General features: G+C 40.1%; 1 protein-coding gene across 7 annotated transcripts in view; it reads left to right on the top strand.

The window, feature by feature from the left end:
- The window catches only part of LOC106881065 (uncharacterized), a 368,052-nt gene that overhangs the window by 227,339 nt on the left and 115,468 nt on the right, over positions 1-25,245 (top strand). For all 7 annotated transcript variants that reach the window (XM_089342524.1, XM_089342528.1, XM_089342523.1 and 4 more), the window contains 3 exons: positions 2,183-2,274; positions 3,312-3,495; positions 20,146-20,225. In XM_089342524.1, the coding sequence (XP_089198650.1) occupies positions 2,183-2,274; positions 3,312-3,495; positions 20,146-20,225 (356 nt within the window). The remainder of the gene's footprint in view (positions 1-2,182; positions 2,275-3,311; positions 3,496-20,145; positions 20,226-25,245) is intronic.

The raw sequence follows: 25,245 nt of genomic DNA, 5'->3' as shown, positions 1-25,245 counted from the left end.
TGAACATCTGCCACATACAAAAACTAACTTTGTAGTTAATCTGCCTTTGATATTGCTGCACCTCTTATGTGTCCATAGCTTGCACCGGGTACATCTTATAGAGTTACTACCTACTCTTTTACTGCATACTGAGCAGGGCCATCTACCTGAAGGGGTTTGTGTTTTATCTACCTTCCTACTTATTAGGATTTTGGTTTTTGCTAGGTTGACTCTAAGGCCCTTCGATTCTAGTCCTTGCTTCCACACCTTAAACTTCTCCTCTAGTACTGATAGTGACTGCGCAATTAGTGCAAGGTCATCAGCATAGAGGAGCTCCCAGGGGCAACCTGTCTTAAATTCCTCTGTGATCGCCTGGAGGACTATGATAAATAGGAGGTGGCTGAGGACGGAACCTTGGTGGACCCCTACCTCTACCCGGAATTCATTACTGCACTCATTTCCAACCTTCACCTTACTGACAGCATCTCTGTACATGGCTCGCACAGCTCTCACTAACCATTCTTCTATCCCAAGTTTCCTCATTGACCACCAGATAAGGGATCCGGGGACCCTGTCAAAGGCTTTCTCCATGTCAACGAATGCCAGGTACAGAGGTTTATCCTTGGCTAGATATTTCTCCTGCAGCTATCTCACTAGAAATATGGCATCAGTGGTGCTTTTACCTGGCACGAACCCAAACTGCATCTCATCTAAATTGATTTGCTCCCTAATTAGTTGGGCTATGACCCTCTCCGTAACTTTCATAACCTGATCTAACAGCTTGATGCCTCTGTAATTATTAGTATCTAAAGCGTCACCTTTACCTTTGTAGCAGTTTACTATGGTGCTGCTACACCAGTCATTAGGTATGACTCCTTCGTGTATCACCTGGTTCGTAATACGGGTGACTAGGCTGTAACCAACACTGCCAGATATTTTGAGCATCTCTGCAGTGATTCCTGATGGGCCGGGGGCTTTCCCTGTCTTCATACTCTTAATTGCTTTATCTACCCTGGTACTGTCAACTCGGATAGCTGGTCCCTCTGTTGGGTTGACATACGGCAGGCTCTCTTTCTCCCATTCATTCTCTGAAGAAAAGAAAACGGAGATTAAGAAGTTAATAATTGTTTATTATTAACAACAAATTGATCATCTTCACTTCTTACAGCCATTTCAATTGGTACTCAATACTTTAATAACAAATTTGTACATTAAATTTACATTTATGTGATATGAGTATAATTTCATCAGAGGGAAAAAGATGTACCTTTGGATGTTATGTGTAGACTTAACAATTCATTTATGTTTGAAGGATTATGAATGATGTTAGAAAATCACTTTTGATAACCATTAATGCATGCAGATACTGGTCATGGAAATGAGAACGAAAGTTGCACCAACTTTCGCAACACTAGTAATGGGATTCTGGAAAGAAAAAATCCATGAAATTACTATGATATCTTTCAAATGTGTTTTGCTCAGTTCATGTATTACAGTCTATTTCAAACTCTATGCATATGCATCATTGCACATTTATATGCATTTCACGTTTGATTTGGGGAATTTAATGCAATATGATACATTGAACACTACTATAACTGGTTATTTGTTGTGCATATATACACACCATAATATCCTGTGTGTATATGTATGTCTGCCAATAGATAGATTTACGCATTTATATATACGTATGTATATATACAATATATATATGTATGTATGTATGTATGTATGGGACTTGTAAATATTTTTAATATCAAAGCTGTTTGTTTAGTCTCAGGTGAGCCTTGATTGGGCCAGCTTATGATCATGAACATTCCAGCTGTGACCATCAGGCATTCGATTGAGATTTTCGAAGATTATATTATCTACAGTGTTCTTTCTGTTTTAATAATATAGTCTATGTTTTGAGTTGTTCCACAGTTTTCACATATTTTTGAGAGCAGAATATTAAGGGAAACGGGTAACAAGTAGCTTTCATCATTTTCTTAGTTGAATATGTGTCATAATGGAAACATTTCCAAATGAAAATAAAAATGTTTATAATCTTCCTTAGAATTTGTTGTCTTGTATGTCTAACATGTATTGATTCCAATACTAACACGTATATATTTCTTTTACATAACAAAGTAAATCTTACTTGTTATTGCTGAACATTACACAATTTGGTTTCTAAATATGGATATTTACTTATACTCTGTAGATTACTCCTTATTTCAACGGAATTTGCTGTGTGAAACATGTTCAGGAGTGATGTGCAATGCTTCAGAAGTGACAACTTGTTCAGGAGCAGAGGTAAACTGAAATGTTACTTTCTTCCTTTCTGTTAAAATATATCCATATCTGTCACTCGCAAGCTAGTATGATCAAGTAGCTTGTACCGGGCTTTTGCTAATTGTTTTTGGTGCTTATGTAGATATAGATATCCCCTCTGTCTTCCTATCCTTGACTCAGTGGAACAAAAAGCTTGTGACAATTGAAGCCAGAGACGGATAGTCATTTCCTAAAACCGAATTGCAATTCGTATGATCATTTCGGATGATCCTTTCAGTTTGGATCATCAGTTTGTGAAACCAAATAGCAATGCAGGAGCGAGAGTAAAGAGTAAAATTATGTATATCTGATTACAAAGTCGACAAAACCTTCCCTCATGTCAGTTGTGCAATATCAGAGGAAATTATTTCAACTGAAAAAGGCAGACGTTACAACTGCAGTGGAGACATTTGCCATGCGAGATACCTTTAGTTGGAGATCCATTCTCATTGATGTAGTCATGCTAATTTCTAATGGGACGCCAGCCAAGGTCAATATATTCCTCTTGTGCCATTTATGCATTTTCTGTTATATTTGCAAGACCTGAAGACTTGGGTCTGACAATGTATTTAGACTATCATCCTTTACAACAGGTACAGTTGTGTTAGTTTCTGGTACAGATGAAGTGTGTACGTGGGAATTTTGTGTACATTTTATGCCAAAAATTCACTGTGTGCATTCCACAATTAAGAAACTTTGGTTTTGACGGTGGGTGAAAGAGACGTGTGATGTTCATATGCGTTGTGCTTCGATTGTCATATTTACTCGTGGTATGAAAACATTGGACTCTGTATTATTTGTAAGTGGTAAACATCAATAAATTTTAAAAGAGATTGCTTACGCAGATATCTTTCAACACTTCCCTTTCATTTGTTGTTCTTTGGATAATTTTTGGAGCAACGATTCTATTTTCTCGCATGTTAAGCATTACATGTGTTGTTGTTGTTGTTGTTGTTATCATTGCTAGTAGTAGTAGTTGTAGTAGTAGTAGTAAATGACTTTTATATTTACTGCTGCAGCCTGTGTGCCAGTACATGTCAACAATGAATGGTGTTACTCAGAAGTTTGAAAGATCCTGCAGTACATACAGAAAATGCATTGATGCTGCAAAGAACAATATCTTTACATGCCATAGATGGTTTAATGGCCCTTCTTGTGTTACTTGTTGTACTGAGAGGTTATGTAACAAGAATGGTTTCCTTGGTAAGTGTTGTTTGTTTTCTGATATAATTACATCGGATTTATTATGCATTAATGGTTAATAAGAACACTGTATAATAGTTAAATATATGAGAAAATGTTGAACACACACACATACACACATGCTCGCATGCGCACGCACACACACACATATCGTCATTAAATCATAAATCCGAAAGAGCAGTATAGTACTTAGGTAAAGATAGTTATGACTGGTATATGGGGTTGCCCTGGGTTTTACATTCATAGAGCGCTTACCTTTACAGCGTTTCTTCAAACCCTAATGGTCAGTGTCCTATAACTTCTCATCAAAATGGAGGGGGGGAAAAGACCCCACAGCTACTTGTTGAATGCACTGTCAAAGGAGAAGGGTTAAGTCAATGGATTGTCTCCCTAATTATTGATAGAAAAATTATAATATACTAGCAGAAATACCCGGCTTTGCCCGGGTTAAAGAGAATAATGAAATCTAAAAACGCCGTCTAGACTACGCAACCCTCAACTGTTAGTAGCTACGATACCATATTTCTACATTAATAACTCTCCAATCCATGCCAGCATGGAACATAGACATTAAGTGGAATGCCAGTCTCTCATCTAGGAGGGCCTTGAAATCAATGTTACCAACTGGGGACTATGTGTGTCGCAGTGATAATAAAAAGACCCAAAGGAGGTCTGCAACGAAATAATTTTACTCAACACTTTGCAAGTGAATCAGTGGAGGCAAAGATGCGTCTCATTTACTTGACAATTTATGCACCACATTGCAGAAATCACAATGAAAGTATATCTGAAAGGGTAGTCTTACACTGTTGTACCGTTGAATTACAAATAATGCTCATCTGTTATGTTCGGGTTAAAATTTCATCAACATCAAAAATATATGAATTTTCATGGGAGTTATGGCTGTTATACATAGAATATAATTTCCAAATTTCATAAAGAACCGTTCAGTACTTTTGACGTAGTTTTGGATAAGAAAACAAATGACTAATGTGTGTGTTTGTGTGCATGTGTTTGTGTGTGATGGGTGTATATATGTATTGATATCTGTATGCATGTATATATATGTATATATGTGTACATATTACATGTACATCTATATATATATATATACATCTACACATGTGTATACATATACATGTATGCATATAGATCTATATCTATATATATATATATATATATATATGCATATACGTGTACATATACATCTCTTTCTCTCTCTCTGAAAGTATCGAAATCTGATTGTTTCAGTTAGTGGAATAACGTGTACATATACATCTATATGTATACATATACATCTCTCTCTCTCTCTCTCTCTCTCTCTCTCTCTCTCTCTCTCTCTCTCTCTCTCTCTCTCTTTCTCTCTTTCTCTCTCTCTCTGAAAGTATCTGTCATTACAGTATCGAAATGTGATTGTTTCAGTTAGTAGAATAGTTTCATTTTTAAAGTGAAAGTATTTGACATGAGTGTTTTTGTTTCACTTTTGACACGTAATACTTAAATAGTGGAGGAGATATTATGTTGCTGTGGGCTCGAACTCTGGAAGAAGTTAAAATTTTTTTTTTACTAAAACACAACTGGAACCCTAAGTAAGGCATGTGTAAAATTTGAATGAAATTGGTTGCGTAGTTCTCGAGTTTTAGGGATTCACACAGACAGACAGACAGACAGACACACATTCTCATTTTTATATATATAGAAGATAAATACTGACATTCACATTGTTGAATTTTTGAATTTCTGAATTTAAAAAAAAAATTTAATACTATAATAATAATAATAATAATAATAATAATAATAATAATAATAATAATAATAATAATAATAATAATTATTATTATTATTATTATTATTATTATTATTATTATTGCACTGGACGTTTGCCGCTACGTCCCGAGTTCAAATTCCGATGGAAAGACGTGTTTTCCAACTAGGCATGCTGTTCTTGATCAGTGCACACACGTTCTCAGCTATTCCACACATGTCGAGTGTTTCCAAATCCATGAATGCGACAACAAGTTGTAAGCTTTTTTGAAGTCTACCCAGGCCATGCATAAGTTTTTTTGATACCGTTTACAGTTTTTCATTATACCCTTGCCTATTACACTCTTGCCTATTATACCCTTGCCAATCACAAGGTGGTCCTTGATGCCCTTCGGTCCTTTTCTACATACCTTTTGTTCTACTGGCAGTAGATTGTTTTCCTCAAGGAACGTATATATTTTCCTTGCGAGGGTACCTGTTAATACTTTCCACAGGAGGTTAAGACAAGTAATGGGTCAGTAAGTGCCAGCCTCATTGCCCTTCGACCGATCTTTCATTAACAATGTTGTTTTTCCCTCTACTATCCACTCCGGAACTGCACTGCTTTGTAAGCAGTTCTCTTGTGTGTTGACATTAACCTCTGAGGCCAGTAGCCTTGAATTCCATCTGGTCCCACCGCTAACTAGTTTGGTAGTTTTGATAACTATGCAATGACATCTTCTATTGTTATGTGCACATAGGCCTGTCATGGAGCCTCTGGGTGGTGGAGTTTGGATCTCATGGAATTAATTCACTCAGCACCGTGGTTGTGGGAAATTTCTTGCCCCCAGATGTTACCCCAAAATTGATGGGTTTCTTCTGTTTCAGGAACCGTATTATCTTCTGTATTTCCTCCTAGGCCCTTAAAAAAAACTGCCTCTGGATATTTGAGAATAACCTGTTTTTCTGGAACTGCGATATGCGATCAATGTAGCACTACATCTTTAATGTTTTGCCAGCATTTAGGGTTTCGACAACCATTTTGAACAATTTCTTTTCTATTTTATACTTTGCGTCAACATATACTCTTGCATTTTTTTCCCATTTTTCCATTGTCCTTTGGACCACTCTTCTATGTGGCTCAGATCTTTATGCAAAGTTAGAACAATGCTTTCAATTCTCTGCTTCCACCATGGCTCTTTCTGTTCGTCTACTTTCCCCTCTTTCTTACTAACCAGTTTACTTACAAAAATTGAAGCAGATCAGATCTTTTGTCAGAATGTATTTCATAATTTCATCAACTTTTTGGGTTGCACGTTTCACATTGTTACGGTCGAAGTTTCTTAACTTCACCGGCTTGGTCTCTGTTCTTGTAATTATTACTTGCTCGAGTCTTATCCTGAGGTGTCTCTGTTCTTCAGTCATATCCTCTTGTACTTCAGGGTTTTCTACATTATATTGATTGGCTAGCCTCTCCTCCACTACAACTTCTCCTTGGCTAAGCATTCACTGATCTTCACCTATATTATTCTCTTCGAGATTATCACCACTACAGTGGCTTTTCCTGACTGTCTGAACCTGGGTCTCATTAAGAAAGCTTCTTTTCCGAATTATTCTTACCTGATTCATGAGTCCATTTTCAATAATCTGGAACATACCCAGGTGGTTCCAAAGTTCTAATGATCTTTTTCCGTCAGCTTTACATTTGCCATTGTTCTTGTCTAGCAAGGCTTGTTCATGGCACTGGATCGCCTTTTGTTTCATATCACAGACCACTTGCGTTTGTGAGCACGTTGCATATTTTGACCAGTACAAGTACTATGCCTTGTAGTATGGATAGCAGTTGAGGGATTATGACTGGGCCCACCCTGATGCACAGTGGAGTACCTGCCGGGTATGGCACCTTCCCCATTGGTTCCAGTCCCGTTCACAATGTTATCGTCATTTATTTTGCTTGGCATGTTCACTAAAAGAAATGAGGTGTGTTTGGGTTACTACAAACCAGTATTTTTACCAAAACACCATCTCTATCAAGATAGTATGCCAAGGCGACAGGGTCCTTGCTCCTCTGGTTTTGGACTCAGAGTCTTCTTTCTCTTAGGCTGCTTGCCACCCAAGGCAAATGAGTACAGCCTACTCGGAGCACTGGTTATTTGAAGGCACCAGACACTCACCTTTTACCACACTTCTCCTGTTGGTTTGGCGAAGAAGTTGGGCTTGACTGTCAGGAGACAGGTTTTGCATAGGCCACTGGAGCATTTTATAGGTGATGGGTGCTCTGCTCCTCACCACCTTGATAGTGACAAAAAAAAAAAGCACAGAGCTAATAGAAGATATATATATATATATATATATATATATATATATATATAGAGAGAGAGAGAGAGAGGGGGGAAGCAGACAGACAGACAGACAGACAAACATATATGGCTGCAATTAGTGAGACAAGGATTTCTAATGCACAAGCATTGGCGCCCATTTTCAATGACTATGAGATATTATGACAGGAGCTGGAAGGCCAGAATTCTTCAGGTGTCTAGAAACTTTCCTGGGAATGTCTCACAGTTTAGTTCTAGTAGGGGACTGGAACAGGATTTTGGATGCCCGGAAGGACTGTGTGGGGATAGTACACAGATGAAGGGGATGCAAAAACCTTGAAAACCTGCTCAGAGACTTCCAATTGTCTGATAGGTATGGACTGGATTTCCCTGATGTGCTAGTATGGACATGATGCAACAACAATGAGTCATCCAGATGGTATCTAGATAGAATATTTGTTAAGTCAGAGGACAGGTATAGTATAGGTTGTCCACAATTTAAGTTGATTGGCTACACAGACCACAAGTTTGTGATCTTGACAGTCGAATTAGATAGGACTCGTAGATAGAGACCCAGTTACTGGAAGTTGAACGCATCCTTTCCAGCTCGAAAAAATTACAGAGACCGGATTAGCAAACTAGTTAAGCAGCAGTTGACGGAGGTAATCGTCAGCAATCGGTGGCGGACCACCCTGAAGACTGAGATTAGAGAAGAATTGATAGCATTTAGCGAAGAGCTAGCAATAGAAAGGAATAGATTAGAGGGTGAAATAGTTAGCAAATTAGAAGAGGTGATTAAAAAAGGTATTGCGACTGATGTGTTAGCGGCAAGAATGATCCTTGATCATTTCTTCGAAGCGAAACACGAAGGTTGCACTGTTAAAGCTAAGGCCCATGCACTCAAACAGGAATGAACCACAGCTGTCTGATGGGCTCAAACGATGGAGACACGACTTGGAAACAAAACTATGATCAGGTCTTTGACGGATCGGAATGGGTGCGTGCTACGCGATTCTGAGCAGGTGTGTGTGGCTTTTCAGCAGCACTTCGCGTAGCTGTTTGGAGAGGGCAATGGACTGATGACAGTACTGGACTTTAGTTTGTACCTGGATGGTTTGCCACATTTCTTGGCAGCTGACGCAAAGTTATGTGTAATGCCAATAACAGCCACCGTAATTTGGGAGGTGATGATCAATTGCACAAGTTGCAGATCGCCTGGTTTGGATGGCCTGCCTTATGTATTCATTGCCAGATTTGTTTGGCAACCTCTTGGCACATGTCTACTGCAACTGGCAACAGAACGAGAGAATTCTTAGTACTGTTAGCAGAGGTGTGGTGACTCAGCTGAGGAAGGATGCCAACAATAGGGACATACTAGAGAATGTTCAGCCTATAACTCTGCTAAATACAGAGTTTAAGATTTTGGCCAAGGTGTTAGTGAAAAGGTTGGCACTAGTCGTCGGTAGCCTGGTCAGGGAAGTGCAAACATTCGCAATCCACGACAACCTCCACCTTATGCGGTACATCATAGAGAGGGCTGAGACCACAGCTGGCTTCAGGGGTGCTTGATTCATTTGGATCAAGCAAGAGCATTCAAAAGTATCGACCATCACTACTTGAAAGCTGTCCTGAAAGCAGACCGTTTCGGACCCGTTTCCAGAGGCTGGATTACTGCCATGCACAGCAGCACCTGTTCTGTGGTCAAAGTAAATGACCACCTATCGAAGCCATTTGGCATTGCACGTTTGGTCCATCAGGGCTACCCACTGTCACCTCTTCTATATGTATTGGCATTCAAGCCACTGTTGCAGAAATTGGAACAGCTAAGGGGCATCCTTTTCGAACTGAGACAAGGAAAGGCAGTGTCAGCATATGCGACGATGTCACCGTCATGGTGTCAGACTCCTCTGAAATGAGTCGGTTGCAGGGTTTGTGGTTGGGCTCCTGGGGAGGCAGGACGATGCCATCAGATAGCAACGTTGGACACTGGACTGACGGACCAGTGAAAGTGCTCGGGGTCTGGTTTGGTCCCGAATTCCAACTTGATAAGAACTGGGACGAGGTGGCAGACAGAGTGGCCAGTCTTACCCAGAAATGGCTGAAAGAAAGCTGTCCCTGAAAGGTCGAGTAGAGATGGTGAATGCTTACATTGCTTCCGTTATCATTTATCGCCTGACCGTTGTGCCTTGACCCGGTTACTGATTGACCAGGTTAGAGTGTCTCTTATTTAAATTCTTGTGGAAGGAACTCGTTCCAATGGTCAGGTGGTAGTCTGTTGCCAGCATCCTCTGAGTTGTGGATTACGTATGACGTGACTCTTAATGTGCAGACACGTACTTAGATTATGCCACCTGCAACGATTTCTGGATGGTGAGCATGTGTAGGCCCCGTTTGTGAGGCTCATCTTTCCACAGCTCATCTCCTTGACAGAGCTGCAGTCTTGGGTGAAGAAAAGACAGAGACTGGGCACCTGGCACGTAGAATATCATCAGGCACTCATAACCCTCTACCAGTCGAGCAATGGGATCGGTGAATCTTCGGCTTTAGAAATTTATAGAGGATTAGTGGCAGGGAAGTACGATGACATTCTCTAGGAGACTCTGGGTACCGATGAGAATGAACTAGCTTGTCTGTTGCGGAGGACATTCCAGTCGGGAACTATCATGGATAATCTCCAGCTTTCTTTGGCCTGATTCAAGACAAACTTTACAGGCACAGATGTGTTGTCAGACGGACTTGTATGAGGTGCGCGCAGTGATGAAACCGTTCTGCACAGCCTCGTTCACTGTCTGGCCGTTGCTGCCTTGTGGGGTTATGTTGAACAGCTGCTGTCATGTGTGGGACGGATCCATCTATCAACCGAGTCTGTAGTGATAACTGGACCGCCACCCTCTTTCAACTGGGCAAGCAAGGCAGTTTTCTTTTGCGTGGTGGCAGTGGCAAAAGAGATTGTTTGGTGGTCAAGGCTGAAAGGCATGAGGACTGATACATTCCTCTTTGGTAGAGCTCTCACTGACTTTTTCAAGTTTCACTTGATAAGGAAATTGAGAGTGGAGAGAGAAGTGCTGTCCTCGAGTAAGTTTATTGAAAGGTGGGTGGAAGATGCGAAAATGGCAAGAGTGGATGGTACCTCTCTAAGTGTAGACCTGTGAGTCGGAGAAAAGGAATAGGAGAGGGCACTTGCTCCTAGGGTTTCAGGAACATTTTGGACAATTGGGTTCTTCGATTATCCCTAGAGGTGTTCCTGTATCACGAGAGCCATCCTCCCCCACCACCTTTCTTGTTTTTCCTTTGTATGCTATGTATGTGTCTTTTTTCCAGTGTATACTTAAAAAATTCTTTTTTATCATTTCATTATTATGTGTAAACCCCCATACTTTATGTTTGTCTCTGTAATGTTCCCCTCATCCTTCACCCTGGTGGCAAATAAATGAAATCATTATTATTATTATTATTATTATTATTATTATTATTATTATTATTATTGTTCAGTAGTTTTATTTTTATAACGTGCTTTCACTTCACTACCGAGCGCAGCTCTGTGTGCCTTGGGTATGTGCTGTGGTTTGCTGTGATGCTCTTATGGTTACTGTATTGAAAGTGTTTTGCGTAGGATGTGTGCAGTGCCCAGTAGTGCAATTTTCTGTATGTTATATATATTTGTAAGTCCTGATGTTTTTGTTATGTATTTTTTTGAATATTTTTTATTATACCTAAGGCACCTACTATGATAGGAATTGTTTCTGTTTTTAGATCCACATTCGAGTTACCTCTATTTCCAGGTCTTTGTATTTTGAAAGTTTTTCCATTTCTTTTAGGGAAACGTTGTCATCTGCTGGTATTGATACATCAATTAGAAAGCATTTTTTTTCTTCATGATCTTTGACAACTATATCTGGTCTATTTGCCTTAATTTCTCTATCTGTGTGTATTGGCATATCCCAGAGTATGGTTGCTTTCTCGTTTTCTGTGACCTTTTCTGGCGTGTGCTTATACCATCTTTTTTCTGTTGTTATTCCATAGTGTTAGCATAGCTTCCATTGTATATAGATCCCAGCTCTGTCGTATCTGTGAATATATTCCTTCTTAGCCAGGACTTGGCAGCCAGAGATAATATGATTTATTGTTTCTTGTCCATCTCCACATATTCTACAGTTACTTGTCATTATATGTTTTTGGTAATTTCTGGTGGGGAAGCTTTGGTCTTGTGCAGCAATTAAAAATCCTTCAGTCTCTGCTTTGAGTCCTGAGCTTCTCAACCATTGCTGGGATTTTTCTCTGTCTATTTCTTTTGCATTTAGTTTAGCCCAGTATTTACCATGTAGGAGCTTTTCTTGCCATCGTTTTATCATGGTCCGTTGCTGTTCTAGTTTTAGTTTGGATTTCATTTGTTTTATAGCTTTTGTAGTTTCTTCTTCTTCTTCATCTTCGTATTTGTAAGGTAGTATGATTTCTTGTTTGTATTTGTCAGCTTCCTTAAATACTGACAACAGTTTTTTTGTTTTGCTCGTGTTTTGTGGCTATTTGTTTTAGTTTTCCTTGCTTCTGAAGTAGGTATTTTTGCAGTCCTATGGTGGTTATTTTATAATAGTTTTCCAGCTGTATAAGACCCCTGCCACCTTCTGTGCGTTGTATATATAGCCTTTCTATGTCAGATTTTGGGTGGTGCAACCTAGATCTTGTCATTATTTTTCTTGATTTCCTGTCTATTTTAGATATTTCATTTAATGTCCAGTTAAGGATATTATAGCTGTAACTTATAACTGGGACGGCTAAAGTGTTAATACCTATTATCTTGTTTTTAGCACTGAGCTCTGTTTTTAGTATTGATCTAACTCGTCTATAGTACTCTTTCTTTATTTTTTTTCTTTTATTTGTGTGTGTTGTATCCTATCTAGTTCATTGACTCCTAAATATTTGTATGGCTGGCTTTCGTCTAGTTCTCTTATTTCATTGGCTTTATCTAGTGTGATGTTGCTACTCTTAACTAATTTTCCTCTTTTCAGGGTTGCTTTGGCACATTTTTTCTAATCCGAATTTCATTTCTATTTCCTTGGTAAAGCCGTGTACTGTCTGTAGTAGTGTTTCCAGCTCTTTGTCATTTCTAGCGTATAATTTTAGGTCATCCATATATAAAAAGTGGCTGACTGTTTTGCCGTAACATTTGTATCCGCATCCAGTTCTATTTAGCAATTCAGTTAAAGGTGTGAGTGCCAGGCAGAACAGGAGTTTCGAGGTTCCACGTGTGGGGAACACTGTTGAAAGCCTTTCTTCTTTCTGCGGCTGTCTTCAGTTATGGCTTTATTGATCATTAATTGATCTTTACAGCCGTATGAGCCCTTGCAGCATCCCTTCTGCTCTTCTGGAAACAGGTTGTTATTTTCCAGGTGCTTACTCAATCTCTGCGATATTATTGCAGTAAAGGCTTTGTAGATCGTAGGGAGACAGGTTATAGGTCTGTAGTTTTGTGGTTTCTCCGTTTCCGTGCATTTGGGAATTAAGATGGTTTTCCCTTTCGTGAGCCATTGAGGCATTGTCTGGCTCTGCTAGTATGTTGTTAAAGTTTTCTGCCAGCTTTTTGTGCATTCCTGTCAGGTGTTTTAACCAGAAGTTGGGGATCTTGTCGTGCCCAGGTGCCTTCCAGTTGCTTAGTCTTTGCAGTGCCTGGGTGACCTCTTCAGTTGTTATAGGGGTCCAGAGTTGCTCAGGTGCTAAGTTCGTTGTTTTAATGGTCCTTTTCTGGGGTTGTTGCTTCACCGACCATATTTGTTTCCAGAATTCTTCCACTTCTGCTGTTGGTGCTGCAGTAATGTCTATTTTATTTTTACCCAGTTCTTGGTAGAAGTTTTTGGGGTTGGATTTGAACTGTTTGTGTTGTTCAAAGAAACGTTGGCGTTTCTCATACCGGCGGATCCTTTGTGCTTTGGCAAGGATATCTTGCTTTAGCTTTTCTTTTGCCTCAGGTAAGTCTTTTTCTGTAATGTTGTATTTGTACAGTATTTTTGTTTTCCTCTTGTTACTTTGTTATGTTGATTGTCTACTAATTTCGTTGAGAATCGATAGATCTTTTCTCTTTTTTTAAATTTTATTCTGGATATTATTTATCCACAAGGTCTGTTTGGGTGGTAGAACTCCTGTTCGGGTGGGTTTGAGTGAGTATCCCGCTTCTTTTGTGGCTGCAGTGGCTGCCGCATATATCATGTCATTTAGCTCAGTGATATTGCCAGTTGTTTCTGTGGTTGTTAGTTCCGTGACGGCCAGGTTTATGCTATTTATTATTGATGTTGTTTTATTGTCTATTTTGATTTTTGGGAGATATAATCTGTGGTCCATTCTAAGATCTGTGGTTTTCAGTTCTTTGGTTATTCTCATTTTCATAGTATCGTAATTATTAGGTTTCCCTTCGTTATTCCCAGGTTTTAGATTTGTTTTGCCTTCCTTTTCATTCATATGTTTGTCTGTGGTGTTCTGGATTGGTGCTTTTTGTACATTATTATACATCTCTGCGGCCTGGGTTTGTTGTTTTTTGTTTACTTCGTTTTTGGCGGAAATGTTACGTTTGTCCTCGTGTTTTACTATCTCAGTATTTATATTATTATTTGGCATTGTCGTGTGGCTACTATCTAGATTTTCCTGATGTATTTTTCCTTTCAATTGTTCTGTTTCTATTTCTGATATTTTTTTGCTTTGAGAATATATCTTCGTATGTTAGCTAGTTTATTAGGGTTCATTGTTGTATCGAGGCCTTTATTTAGATTATTTTTCTTCCATATTTAATATGTATGTGTTGTTGCGTTTTCGTTTTTTGGGTAGAGCACTGCTGTGAAATAAGCCTGTAGGATCGAAATGTATTCCTTACGTGTCCATTTATGCCGTTTTGATTTTGTTTGCGGGACATGAGGAACAACGTCCGGCCCTTTATTTTGACGGTCATCGTTTTCGTAGGGTACCGGTCCGTTCATTTCTGTTGCCAGATTGTTTTGCACGTGTACCTCTTCGTACTTTTTGCGTAACAAGCTTACAGTACGCACTTCTCGGTTGTTATTCTTGGGTGAAATAATACCGGTATTATTTAATCTGTTTGTAATTTTTTTGTACATGGTGTTTGGGTTCGGAGATGGTCTGGTGTTGATGTAACAAGCGTGTTTACGTTCACTGTGCGAGCAGTGGAGATATCCAGTTAAAATACATCATTATATTTGGAAAAATAGAAATAAATTTCAATGAGTATTACTTACTCGGATATAGTCCAACCCTTTGTCAGCTATTTTTGTCTCCATGCGATGTCTTTATTTCCCATGTTTTTGAATAAATTTTGGAGCAGTGATTTATCGTTCTCACATGTTAAACGTCCCCGGTGTACTTTATTATTATTATTATTATTATTATTATTATTACAAATGCAAACACCACAAATTTCATTATACCCCTACACAACGCACCACCAGCACACATACTCACACTAAAAATAACCAAAGAAAACTATAATAAAATAAAAGAAAAGTTTCCGAATGGTGTTGGGTCGCTAGGGAGAAGTTTCTCCCAAAGCCTTTATCGGAATTTAGTGGAAACACCCACACGGAAACATAGGGGAGCCACCCCACCAGAAAACAGTAAGTAGAGCCTTTTCTCCTTTAATACTTTCCTTTTTCAAAAAACATGGTAATTCTCAGAATCGGAAGCATAAATGTGAGAGGCCTCGGGTCGCCTTGGAAACAAGGTCACCTGTTGAACGACCTGAGGTCTTACAGTGTAGATGTAGCAGCCATTAGCGAAACCAAGCTCTCCAACCCGCAGGAACTCACAGCCCTTTTTGGCGGATACGAGATTTTCCTATCTCCGTGTCGGCCGGGAGCGGGCGGTGGAGGTACTGCGGTGCTATTTCGGAAAGGCCTAGACTTGAAAATAAGGGCAGTCTTCCTGGATCCGGAAGGTAAGTTGGTGGTCCTGGACGTCGATAGTAGTGATGGCGCTGCTTTCAGACTACTGGCTGCCTACGCTCCGACAGGAGCAGGGCAGTCGGATTATTTCAAACGTCTGGAGGTTTTCCTAGGTACTTCTCGCACTTTAGTGCTAGTTGGGGACTGGAACGCTGTCCTAGACGAACGTATCGATAGGGTGGGTGCGGGAGCATCTAATAGGAAAGAGGGATGCAAGAGCCTCGCCAACCTGCTCAAACGCTTTCAGCTGTCCGACAGGTATCGACTAGACAACCCAAATGTGCCAATGTGGACTTGGAATAATCGCATCGGGTCGTCTAGATCGTACTTAGATAGAATTTTCTGTAGGCCAGCGGATAAGGATAGCATAGGGTGTCCACAATTCAACATAGTCGGCTACATGGACCACAAATTCGTGATCTGTACGGTCGACTTAGATAGGCTCCATAAACAAGGGGGCCGGTTACTGGAAGCTAAACGCGTCGATAACGGCGTGCAAAGCCTACAGAGAGCGGATTAGTTTATTAGTTAAGAGGGCTTTAACCGGGGCAATCATCAATAACAACTGGTGGTTCGCCCTGAAGCGGGCAATTAGAGCAGAATCAATTAGGTTTAGTAAGGCTCTAGCTGTAGAACGTAAGAAAACAGAGCGGGATTTAGTTAACAAACTAGACGAGGCTCTTAGGACAGGCATCGCAACCGACGTGTTAGCAGCGAAGTTGGCCCTCGACCAACACTTTGATGCCAAGCATGAAGGCTGCGTTGTCAGAGCTAAAGCACTTTCGGTAAGCGGGGAGGGGACTAAGGCCGCTCGATGGGCCCGCGTGGTTGAGGCGAAGCGTGGCAACAGAGCGACCATTCGGTCTTTGGTGGACCAGAACGACTGCGAGAGTTCGGAACCGAAGCAGATGTGTGCAGCCTTTCAGCAGCACTTTGCTCAATTGTTCGGGACGAACGGTAGGACGGACGACGGAACAGACTTCGGTGTGTACCTAGACGGCCTGCCGCAACTCTCGACCAGCGAAGCCGAGTGCTGCGAAGGACCCATATCTGCCTGGGAAGTACAGGAAGCGATGAAAGGCTGCACGAGAGGTAGATCGCCGGGTTTGGATGGTCTGCCTTACGAGCTTTATACATCAATGCCAGACTTGTTTGCGGGCGTCTTGACAAACGTCTACTGCAACTGGCAACAAAACGGGAGAATTCCTGCTTTTGTTTGTCGAGGAGTGGTGGCTTTGCTAAGAAAGGACCCAAACAAGGGGGACATTATAGGGAACTTTAGGCCCATCACTCTGCTCAACACAGAGTTGAAGATCTTGGCCAAGGTGCTAGCCAAGAGATTGGCGCCTGTCGTGGGCAAACTGATCGGCAAGGCGCAAACATGCGCCGTGCCGACCAGGTCTATCCACGACAACCTCCATCTCATGCGCTACATCATAGAGAGGGTGGGTAACGAAGCTGGCGCGGGTGGGGCTTTGATCAATTTAGATCAGTCTAAAGCCTTCGATAGGGTCGACCATCGATACCTGGCAGCTGTTCTCAAGGCAGCTGGCTTCGGTCCGGTCTTCCGCGGGTGGATAGCTGCTTTATACAGCGGCATCTGCTCGGTCATACGGGTGAACGGCCATCTATCGGAACCGTTCAATATCTCGCGTTCGGTTCGCCAAGGGTGTCCTCTCTTCTCCCTTCTTTATGTGTTGACTCTCGAACCATTACTGCGGAAGTTGGAGGCTTTGAGGGGCGTCCCGCGTGATCTGGGATGTGGAAGGAGCGTGTCTGCCTATGCCGACGACGTCACCGTGATGGTGTCGAGCCACAGGCATATTGACCTGATTGGCGAGACACTAAACGAGTATGAAGCGGTGACAGGTGCGAAAATTAACGCGGAAAAGTCAGTGGGATTGCAACTAGGCACCTGGAGGGGCAAGTCCATGCCGTCCAACAGCGTCGTAGGGTGCTGGACAGACGGACCCGTTAAACTGCTCGGGGTCTGGTTCGGTCCGGACCTCCAGTTGGAGAAAAACTGGGAAGAAGTGACGAACAGGGTGGCCAACTTCACCCAGAAATGGGCTGAGAGGAAGCTCTCCTTGAAAGGTCGAGCGGAGGTGGCGAATGCGTACATCGCATCCGTCATCTATTACCGTTTGGCCGTCGTCCCTTGTCCCGACCGCTGGTTAACCAAGATGGAAACTCTAGGCGTCGAGGATAATCAGCTAAACAGTCTGTTCGGGAGAACTTTCGGGCCGGGGCCCATGGATAATTTCCAAAGGTCCCTCGCCTGGCAGTGCTACCGAGGTGCGCTACCTGTTCGAGATAAACTCTACCGACACGGAAGTGCCGTCAACCGGGCCTGCCCAAGGTGCGCTCAGGACGACGAAACCGTTCTGCACGCACTCGTCCAGTGCCCGAGCATTGCTGACCTGTGGGTCTATATCGAACAGCTACTGTCACGTGTAGGGCGGATCTGGCTATCAGCTGAATCCATCGTGAGAATTGACCCGCCGACCTCCTTTAACCAGGAGGGCAAGGCAATTTTCCTATGCCTAGTGACTGTAGCGAAAGAGGTGATATGGTGGACCCGTTTGAAAGGGCTAAAGACAGACACTTTCCTCTTTGGCCAAGGCTTAATTAACTTTTTCAAGTTCCACTTGAAAAGGAAAATGAGAGTAGAGAAAGAAGTGCTGTCTCATAGCAAATTCGTTGAAAGATGGGTGACTGTTGGAAGAATGGCCAGTATAAACGGACCAATTCTGAGAATACACCTGTAGAAAAAAAAAAGAAAAAAAAAGGTAATGTAAAAGGGGAAAGGGCTCTATACCCATTTTTTCTGACCAGGCTCCCGTGGTTTTATGGATTTTTCCACGTGTAACCTTTCCTTTTTCGAAGCGCCTCCCCCTTTGGGAGTTCTTATTTATTTATCTATTTATTTATAATATCTTTCTCCGTTTTCTTCCTCTGTTTAGACGAACTTTCCTACCTTTTCGGACAAAACCTTTTGTAACCTTCGTCCTGTCTTTGTCCTTATATGTTTTTAATTGATATTAGCCCTTGTGGCCAATAAAACGAATTAATTATTATTATTATTATTCAGTAGTTTTATTTTTATAACGTGCTTTCACTTCACTACCGAGCGCAGCTCTGTGTGCCTTGGGTATGTGCTGTGGTTTGCTGTGATACTCTTATGGTTACTGTATTGAAAGTGTTTTGCGTAGGATGTGTGCAGTGCCCAGTAGTGCAATTTTCTGTATGTTATATATATTTGTAAGTCCTGGTGTTTTTATGTATTTGTCTGAATATTTTTTTATTGTACCTAAGGCACCTACTATGATAGGAATTGTTTCTGTTTTTAGATTCCACATTCGAGGTACCTCTATTTCCAGGTCTTTGTATTTTGAAAGTTTTTCCATTTCTTTTAAGGAAACGTTGTCATCTGCTGGTATTGATACATCAATTAGAAAGCATTTTTTTCCTTCATGATCTTTGACAACTATATCTGGTCTATTTGCCTTAATTTTTATTATTATTATTATTATTATTATTATTATTATTATTATTATTATTATTATTATTATTATTATTATCATCGTTATTGTGCAAGCTGGCAAAGATAAGCAGTACGTGTATTTCAAAGGGCCTGCCTTGTCACATTCTATCACGCTAAATCTACCTGAGAACTATGTTAAGGTTAAGTGCGTTTGTGGAGTGCTCATCTACTTGGACGTTAGTTTCATAATCAATCTATTCCATTGATCGAATTAACTGGAACACTCGTCATTGTAACTGACAGAGTACCATGCATGGATGCACGCATGTATGTATGTATGTATGTATGTATGTATGTATGTATGTATGTATGTATGTATGTATGTATGGTGGAGATGCAATCGCCCAGTGGTTCGGGTAGTGGAATCGCAGCCATAGGATCGCGGTTTTGATTCCCAGACCGGGCATTGTGAGTGTATTGAGCATAAAACACCTAAAGCGCCACGAGGCTCCAGTAGGGGGGTAGTGGTGAACCCTGCTGTACTCTTCCACCACAACTCTCTCTCACTCTTTCTTCCTGTTTCTGTTGTACCTGTATTTCAAAGGGGCCAGCCTTGTCACACTCTGTGGTCTACTTAGCCTTGTCACGTGTCTGTGGTCTACTTAGCCACTTGCACGTTAATTTCACAAGCAGGCTGTTCCGTTGATCGGATCAACTGGAACCCTCGACGTCGTAAGCGACGGAGTGCCACGTATGTATGTAGGAACATATGTATGTTATAATGTGAATAGATATTTTTATTTGACTTTATGCATGTGTGATTAAATTGGAGTAGTTTCCGAGTGGTGGTTAAATTGTTGTAGTTTTTACATATCACACAGAAGTGTTCATGTTTCTGTTACTCATTGACAACTAGCAATGATAATGCTGTAACCCTGAAGAATGAAGTCATAGAATATAAACTGACCAACCTTTTACTCATTTCTCCATGCCTCTATCAATTCTATAATGCCATTGTTAAAAGAAGTGGAAATATGTGGTGTTCATGCATTTTCCAGTTGTAAATGAAGTGAATCTGTTGACAGCTTCTCTCACCTCAACATTTATGACGCATGTCTTATTTATAATCACAATGATTCTCTTTTGCTTTTATATCCTTCCATAGGTTCGACCACTTCCTTTGTTTTTCATCTGATTTACACAACAATGAATATAAAAATCCCTCCTGCAAATGTATCTAGAGCTGTAAGTAGCTATTTTCTCTTTCCCAACATACACACAAACAGACATGCACGCACACACACAGAACAAGCACAAAACATCAGCTAAATAATGAACTCAATGCCTTTAGTAGATAGTGTTAACGATTTCGTTAAAAGATAACTGTTACTTTGAAGTTTTGTCTTATAAACTTTCCAAAATATTAATAGCTTTCCACCAAGAAAAGCAAGTACAGGAAATATTCTAGGAGCAAGAAAATCTATACACTTGTAATTTTTAAACATATCAATGTTTTAATGTCAGTATGAGATCAAAGCACTATTTCCAGTTTATTACTATGTTGGTTCATATATTTTAAATGTCCTGTAGACCAGATTTCCATACATTTTAGGAGGAAAGTTTATATAGAGTCGAAACAGTTTTGCTAAAACTCAATTCTAATTTTTTTAAATCCATAATTTTCCCAATGACCGGTGATTTTTTTCTATTGGCTGAAGCCCACAAAGACATTCATTTTCTTAATATTTCTCTTAACTCACAATAATAACTAAGGAACAACTACAATTTGTCTGCAAATCATTAATCAATACTAATTATATAATAAAGAACCAAGTAAAAACAGTGTCCTTTATGCCACTCTAATTTATATTCATAGCAAGGTATTATTCCATCATTTTCAAATGTCCCTAAGTATTTGTATCTCTTGTCTATTCTGATCTTTTCCCTCATTTTTAACCATCTTTTTTACATGGAGCTGTTTGCTTGGAATTACCAAGAACTAGAAGGCTGCTAAGAACTGTTAAGGAGTTTAGCAATGACGCTAGGATGGATTTTGGCCTTCATATGTGTGCTAAAGCAACTTTTGTAAGAGACAAGCTCAGACAAACAGCTTCCATTAAATTAGATACCGATGCTACCACCAAGGAACTTGACCCACAAGAAGTTATAAAATACCTGGGGATAAACGAAGGAGATGTTTTTATGAAGGAAGAAATATGAAAAGAGTACTACAGGAGAATAAGATTTATACTTAAAACTAAGCACAATTCGAAAACTCGCATCAAACCCATTAATACTCTGGCATTTCCAGTAGTCCAGTACAGTTTTAACATCATTAACTGGAATCCTACGGACCTCCAAAGCCTAGATAGGAAAACAAGAAAACTATTAACATTTAAGAATATGCACCACCCAAAAGCAGATATTGATTGTTTGTACTACCTAGAAGTAATGGAGGAAGAGGATTGATGCAGTTAGAACTGTGCTATAAGGCCTCAACAATAGCAGTGAACAGGTACTTATCTGATCCAGAGGACTGGATCCTACAACTTGTGTGTGAACATGAAAGCAGGTAAAAGTTGCATTCTATTGTCAAGGAAGCTTATATATTTGCAAGAGAACTTGGCATTAGCCCTGAATTAGATGAAGAACCTGAAACCATTGCTCCCAATGATGTAAAACAAATCAGGCAGACTGTAAAAAAGAACGGACAGAAACAAAGTGAGGAGCAGTGGAGTCAGAAGCTCCTGCATGAGCAATGCATTTTGCAAAGTCAAAATGCTGATGTAGACAAGGCAACAACCCACCAGTGGCTGAGGAATTCAGGATTGAAAGCAAATACTGAAGGTTTCATACTTGCAGCACAAGATCGAAGCTTGCTTATCAGAAATTATTGGGCTAATGTTCTTCAAATGGTACTGATCCTAAATGCAGATTCTGAGACTCAGTTGACTAAACAGTAGACCATCTCAGTTTGGAATGTCCTGTTCTGACCCCAAACGAATACAAAAATTACATTAGAGTAGGGCAATATTTATACTGAAAAATATATATACACTACAAAAACGGCACTCCTACTAACTGGTATGAACATCATCCTTAGCCAGTCATTGAAGGTAAAAATATCACTATCCTCTGGGATTTTCCAGTCAACACTGACAAAATGATCCAGTGATTGTAGGGCCACTTGGAATGATCAAAATGAAAGTGAAAATTATTTAAGACTGATCCCTGGCTTACCACCATACAGGAAATGTGAGCATTGTCACTATGAATTTTCTTTTTTTGTCACGTTATTTCCTTTGTTTATTTTTTCATTTTTTCCTTTTTCTTTGTTTCTTTCTTCCCCTTTTTCTCTATCACATGACTTTGTAAATGAACAACCTGGTGTCTTTATTTTAATGGCTTATCAATGTATGCAGTGAGTTTCTTTGCCCTAAATGTCGGGAAGGCACTCGGTAAGAAATGGAAACAAAATTGAAAGCAGAGGATGATGATGATGATGATGATGATGATGATGATGATGATGATGATAAGGAGGAGGAGGATAATGATAATCATAATAATAATAATAATAATAATAATAATAATAATAATAATGATAATGATAATAATAATAATAATGATAATAATAATAACATCGTTAACTGGTCAATTACTGAAATATGTAATGTTGACAGAAAAATACGAAAACTGTTGACAATGCATAGAATGCACCACCCTAAGGCAGAATTAGACGAACTAGAAACACCTGCAGAAAAAGCTAAGCGCTTGAAAACCCGTGCTAAAATTGCTGCCTTAGCTATTATGACTGAAAAATGGCATGGAAAACCTCTCAATGGCAAATACCCAAAGAGAGCGAATAATGCAGATATTGACAAAGCCATTACCCACCAATGGTTAATGGCCTCTGGCTTGAAATCAGAAACAGAGGGGTTTATCATAGCAGCCCAAGATCAATGCCTACCTACAAAGAACTACCAGGCCAACATATTAAAGAACGGCAGCTCCCCATTATGTCGTATATGCCAACAACAAAATGAGATCATCGATCATGTTGTCTCCATGTGCAGTCTGCTCGCGCCTACAGAGTATCTCAACAGGCATGATAGAGCTGCACAATATATTCACTGGGTAATATGCAAAAACCTGGACTTGCCCCATGATAAAAACTGGTGGGAACACAAACCACCCCCAGTACTTGAAAATGATCACATTGCACTCCTCTGGAACTTCACCATTCAAACTGACAGAAAGATAGACGCAAATAGGCCAGACATCATACTGAAAGACTTCAGACAAAAATCATGCCTCCTCATTCATATGACTGTCCCAATCGATATAAACGTATCTGTCAAGACCTACCAAAAACTGAGCAAATATAAAGATCTTGAAATAGAAATTAGCAAAATGTGGAATCTGAAGACGAAAATAATACCTATTGTCATAGGTGCCCTGGGAATGACAGCGAAACGGGCTGATTACTACCTAGCTCAGATACCAGGAAACCCCAAAATGGCTGAAGTGCAAAAGATAGTGCTCATGGGAACTGCCCATATCCTACGTAAAATACTGTCTATGTGATCTCAAATTTTAAAGCAAACACATAATTTTCTTATGGTTTCTTAAACATTCACTTGAACAAAACTGTACAAATCCAAATATATGGTATCCTAGGCATAACACCTACATGAACTTCTAACTTGTTGTCTCTTGAGGTCTCTGGGTGAGACTTGGATCCAACTTGTACAAATGCAAAACAAAAGTCAAACATAAAATAATAATAATAATAATAATAATAATAATAATAATAATAATAAGAAGAAGAAGAAGAAGAAGAAGAAGAAGAAGAAGAAGAAGAAGAAGAAGAAGAAGAAGAAGAAGAAGAAAAAGAAGAAGAAGAAGAAGAAGAAGAAGAACTAATGTCAGCGAATGAAACACGGAAACAGAAAGTTCAAGCGAATGCTCAGAGAATATGCAGATTTGAGAAAAGAATCAGATTCTACAGACAAAATAAGATGTTCAAATCTAATGCCAAATCATTTTACAGGGAAATAGGGAAAGAAAAAATAACCATTGAAAATCCACCCCCAATGGAAGAAGTTGAAAACTTTTGGAAAGGGATCTGGAATGATGAGAAACCATACAATGAAAATGCAGACTGGATCAAATGCACCCAAGATGCCTACAAAAATCTACAAGAACAGGTATGGGAAGACATCTCAATCGCCAACCTAAGGAGGGCACTAACGAAGGCTCATAAGTGGAAATCCCCTGGTACTGATAGAGCACCAAATTTCTGGCTCTCATCACTCTCGTCCGCACACAAAATGTTAGTAATACTATTTAATAGTATTATGAAAGACCCAGAAAAAACTCCCCATTGGATGGCAAATGGTATTACTTACCTCCTCCCTAAAAATAACGAAACCAAAGACCCCTACCAGCCAATAGCATGTTTGTCTACTACCTATAAGATTTTGACATCTATTCTAGTGGAGAAAACATATACGTTTATGGAAGAGAATAACCTCTTTCCCACTGAACAAAAAGGATGCAGACGAGGTTCATACAGATGCAAAGATCAGCTCTTAATTAATCGCATGATACTTGAGAACTGCCATAACAAGCGCAGAAATTTCAGGTCTTCATGAAGTGATTATAAAAAAGCCTTTGACAGCATACCACATGCGTGGATTCTGAAATCGCTGGACATTTTCAAAATTTCTCCTGTGATTTTAGATTTTTTAAAGTATAATATGTCACTATGGAACACGAAGCTGCAATTATATCATTCTAATGGAGTATTGCACTCAAACAATATTAGCGGGGTGAAAAACTAGAGGTAGTCGATAGCTTCCGCTATCTGGGCGACCAAGTTAGTAGTGGGGGTGGGTGCACTGAAAGTGTAGCTGTTAGAATAAGAATAGCCTGGGCAAAGTTTAGAGAGCTCTTACCCCTGCTGGCAACAAAGGGACTCTCACTCAGAGTAAAAGGCAGACTGTATGACGCATGCGTACGAACAGCCATGCTACATGGCAGTGAAACATGGGCTGTAACTGCTGAGGACATACGTAAGCTCGCAAGGAATGAAGCCAGTACGCTCCGTTGGATGTGTAATGTTAATGTGAATACCCGTCAGAGTGTAAGTATCTTGAGAGAAAAGCTGAACATTAGAAACATCAGTAGTGGTGTGCAAGAGAGACGATTGCGTTGGTATGGACATGTGGTGAGAATGGATGAGGATAGCTGCGTGAAAAAGTGC

The sequence above is a fragment of the Octopus bimaculoides genome, chromosome 26 (assembly GCF_046866305.1).
Source record: "Octopus bimaculoides isolate indiv1 chromosome 26, ASM4686630v1, whole genome shotgun sequence".
NCBI lineage: Eukaryota > Metazoa > Mollusca > Cephalopoda > Octopoda > Octopodidae > Octopus > Octopus bimaculoides.
The sequence above is the reverse complement of the archived record's forward strand: the minus strand, read 5'-3'. Positions and strand labels throughout refer to the sequence as shown.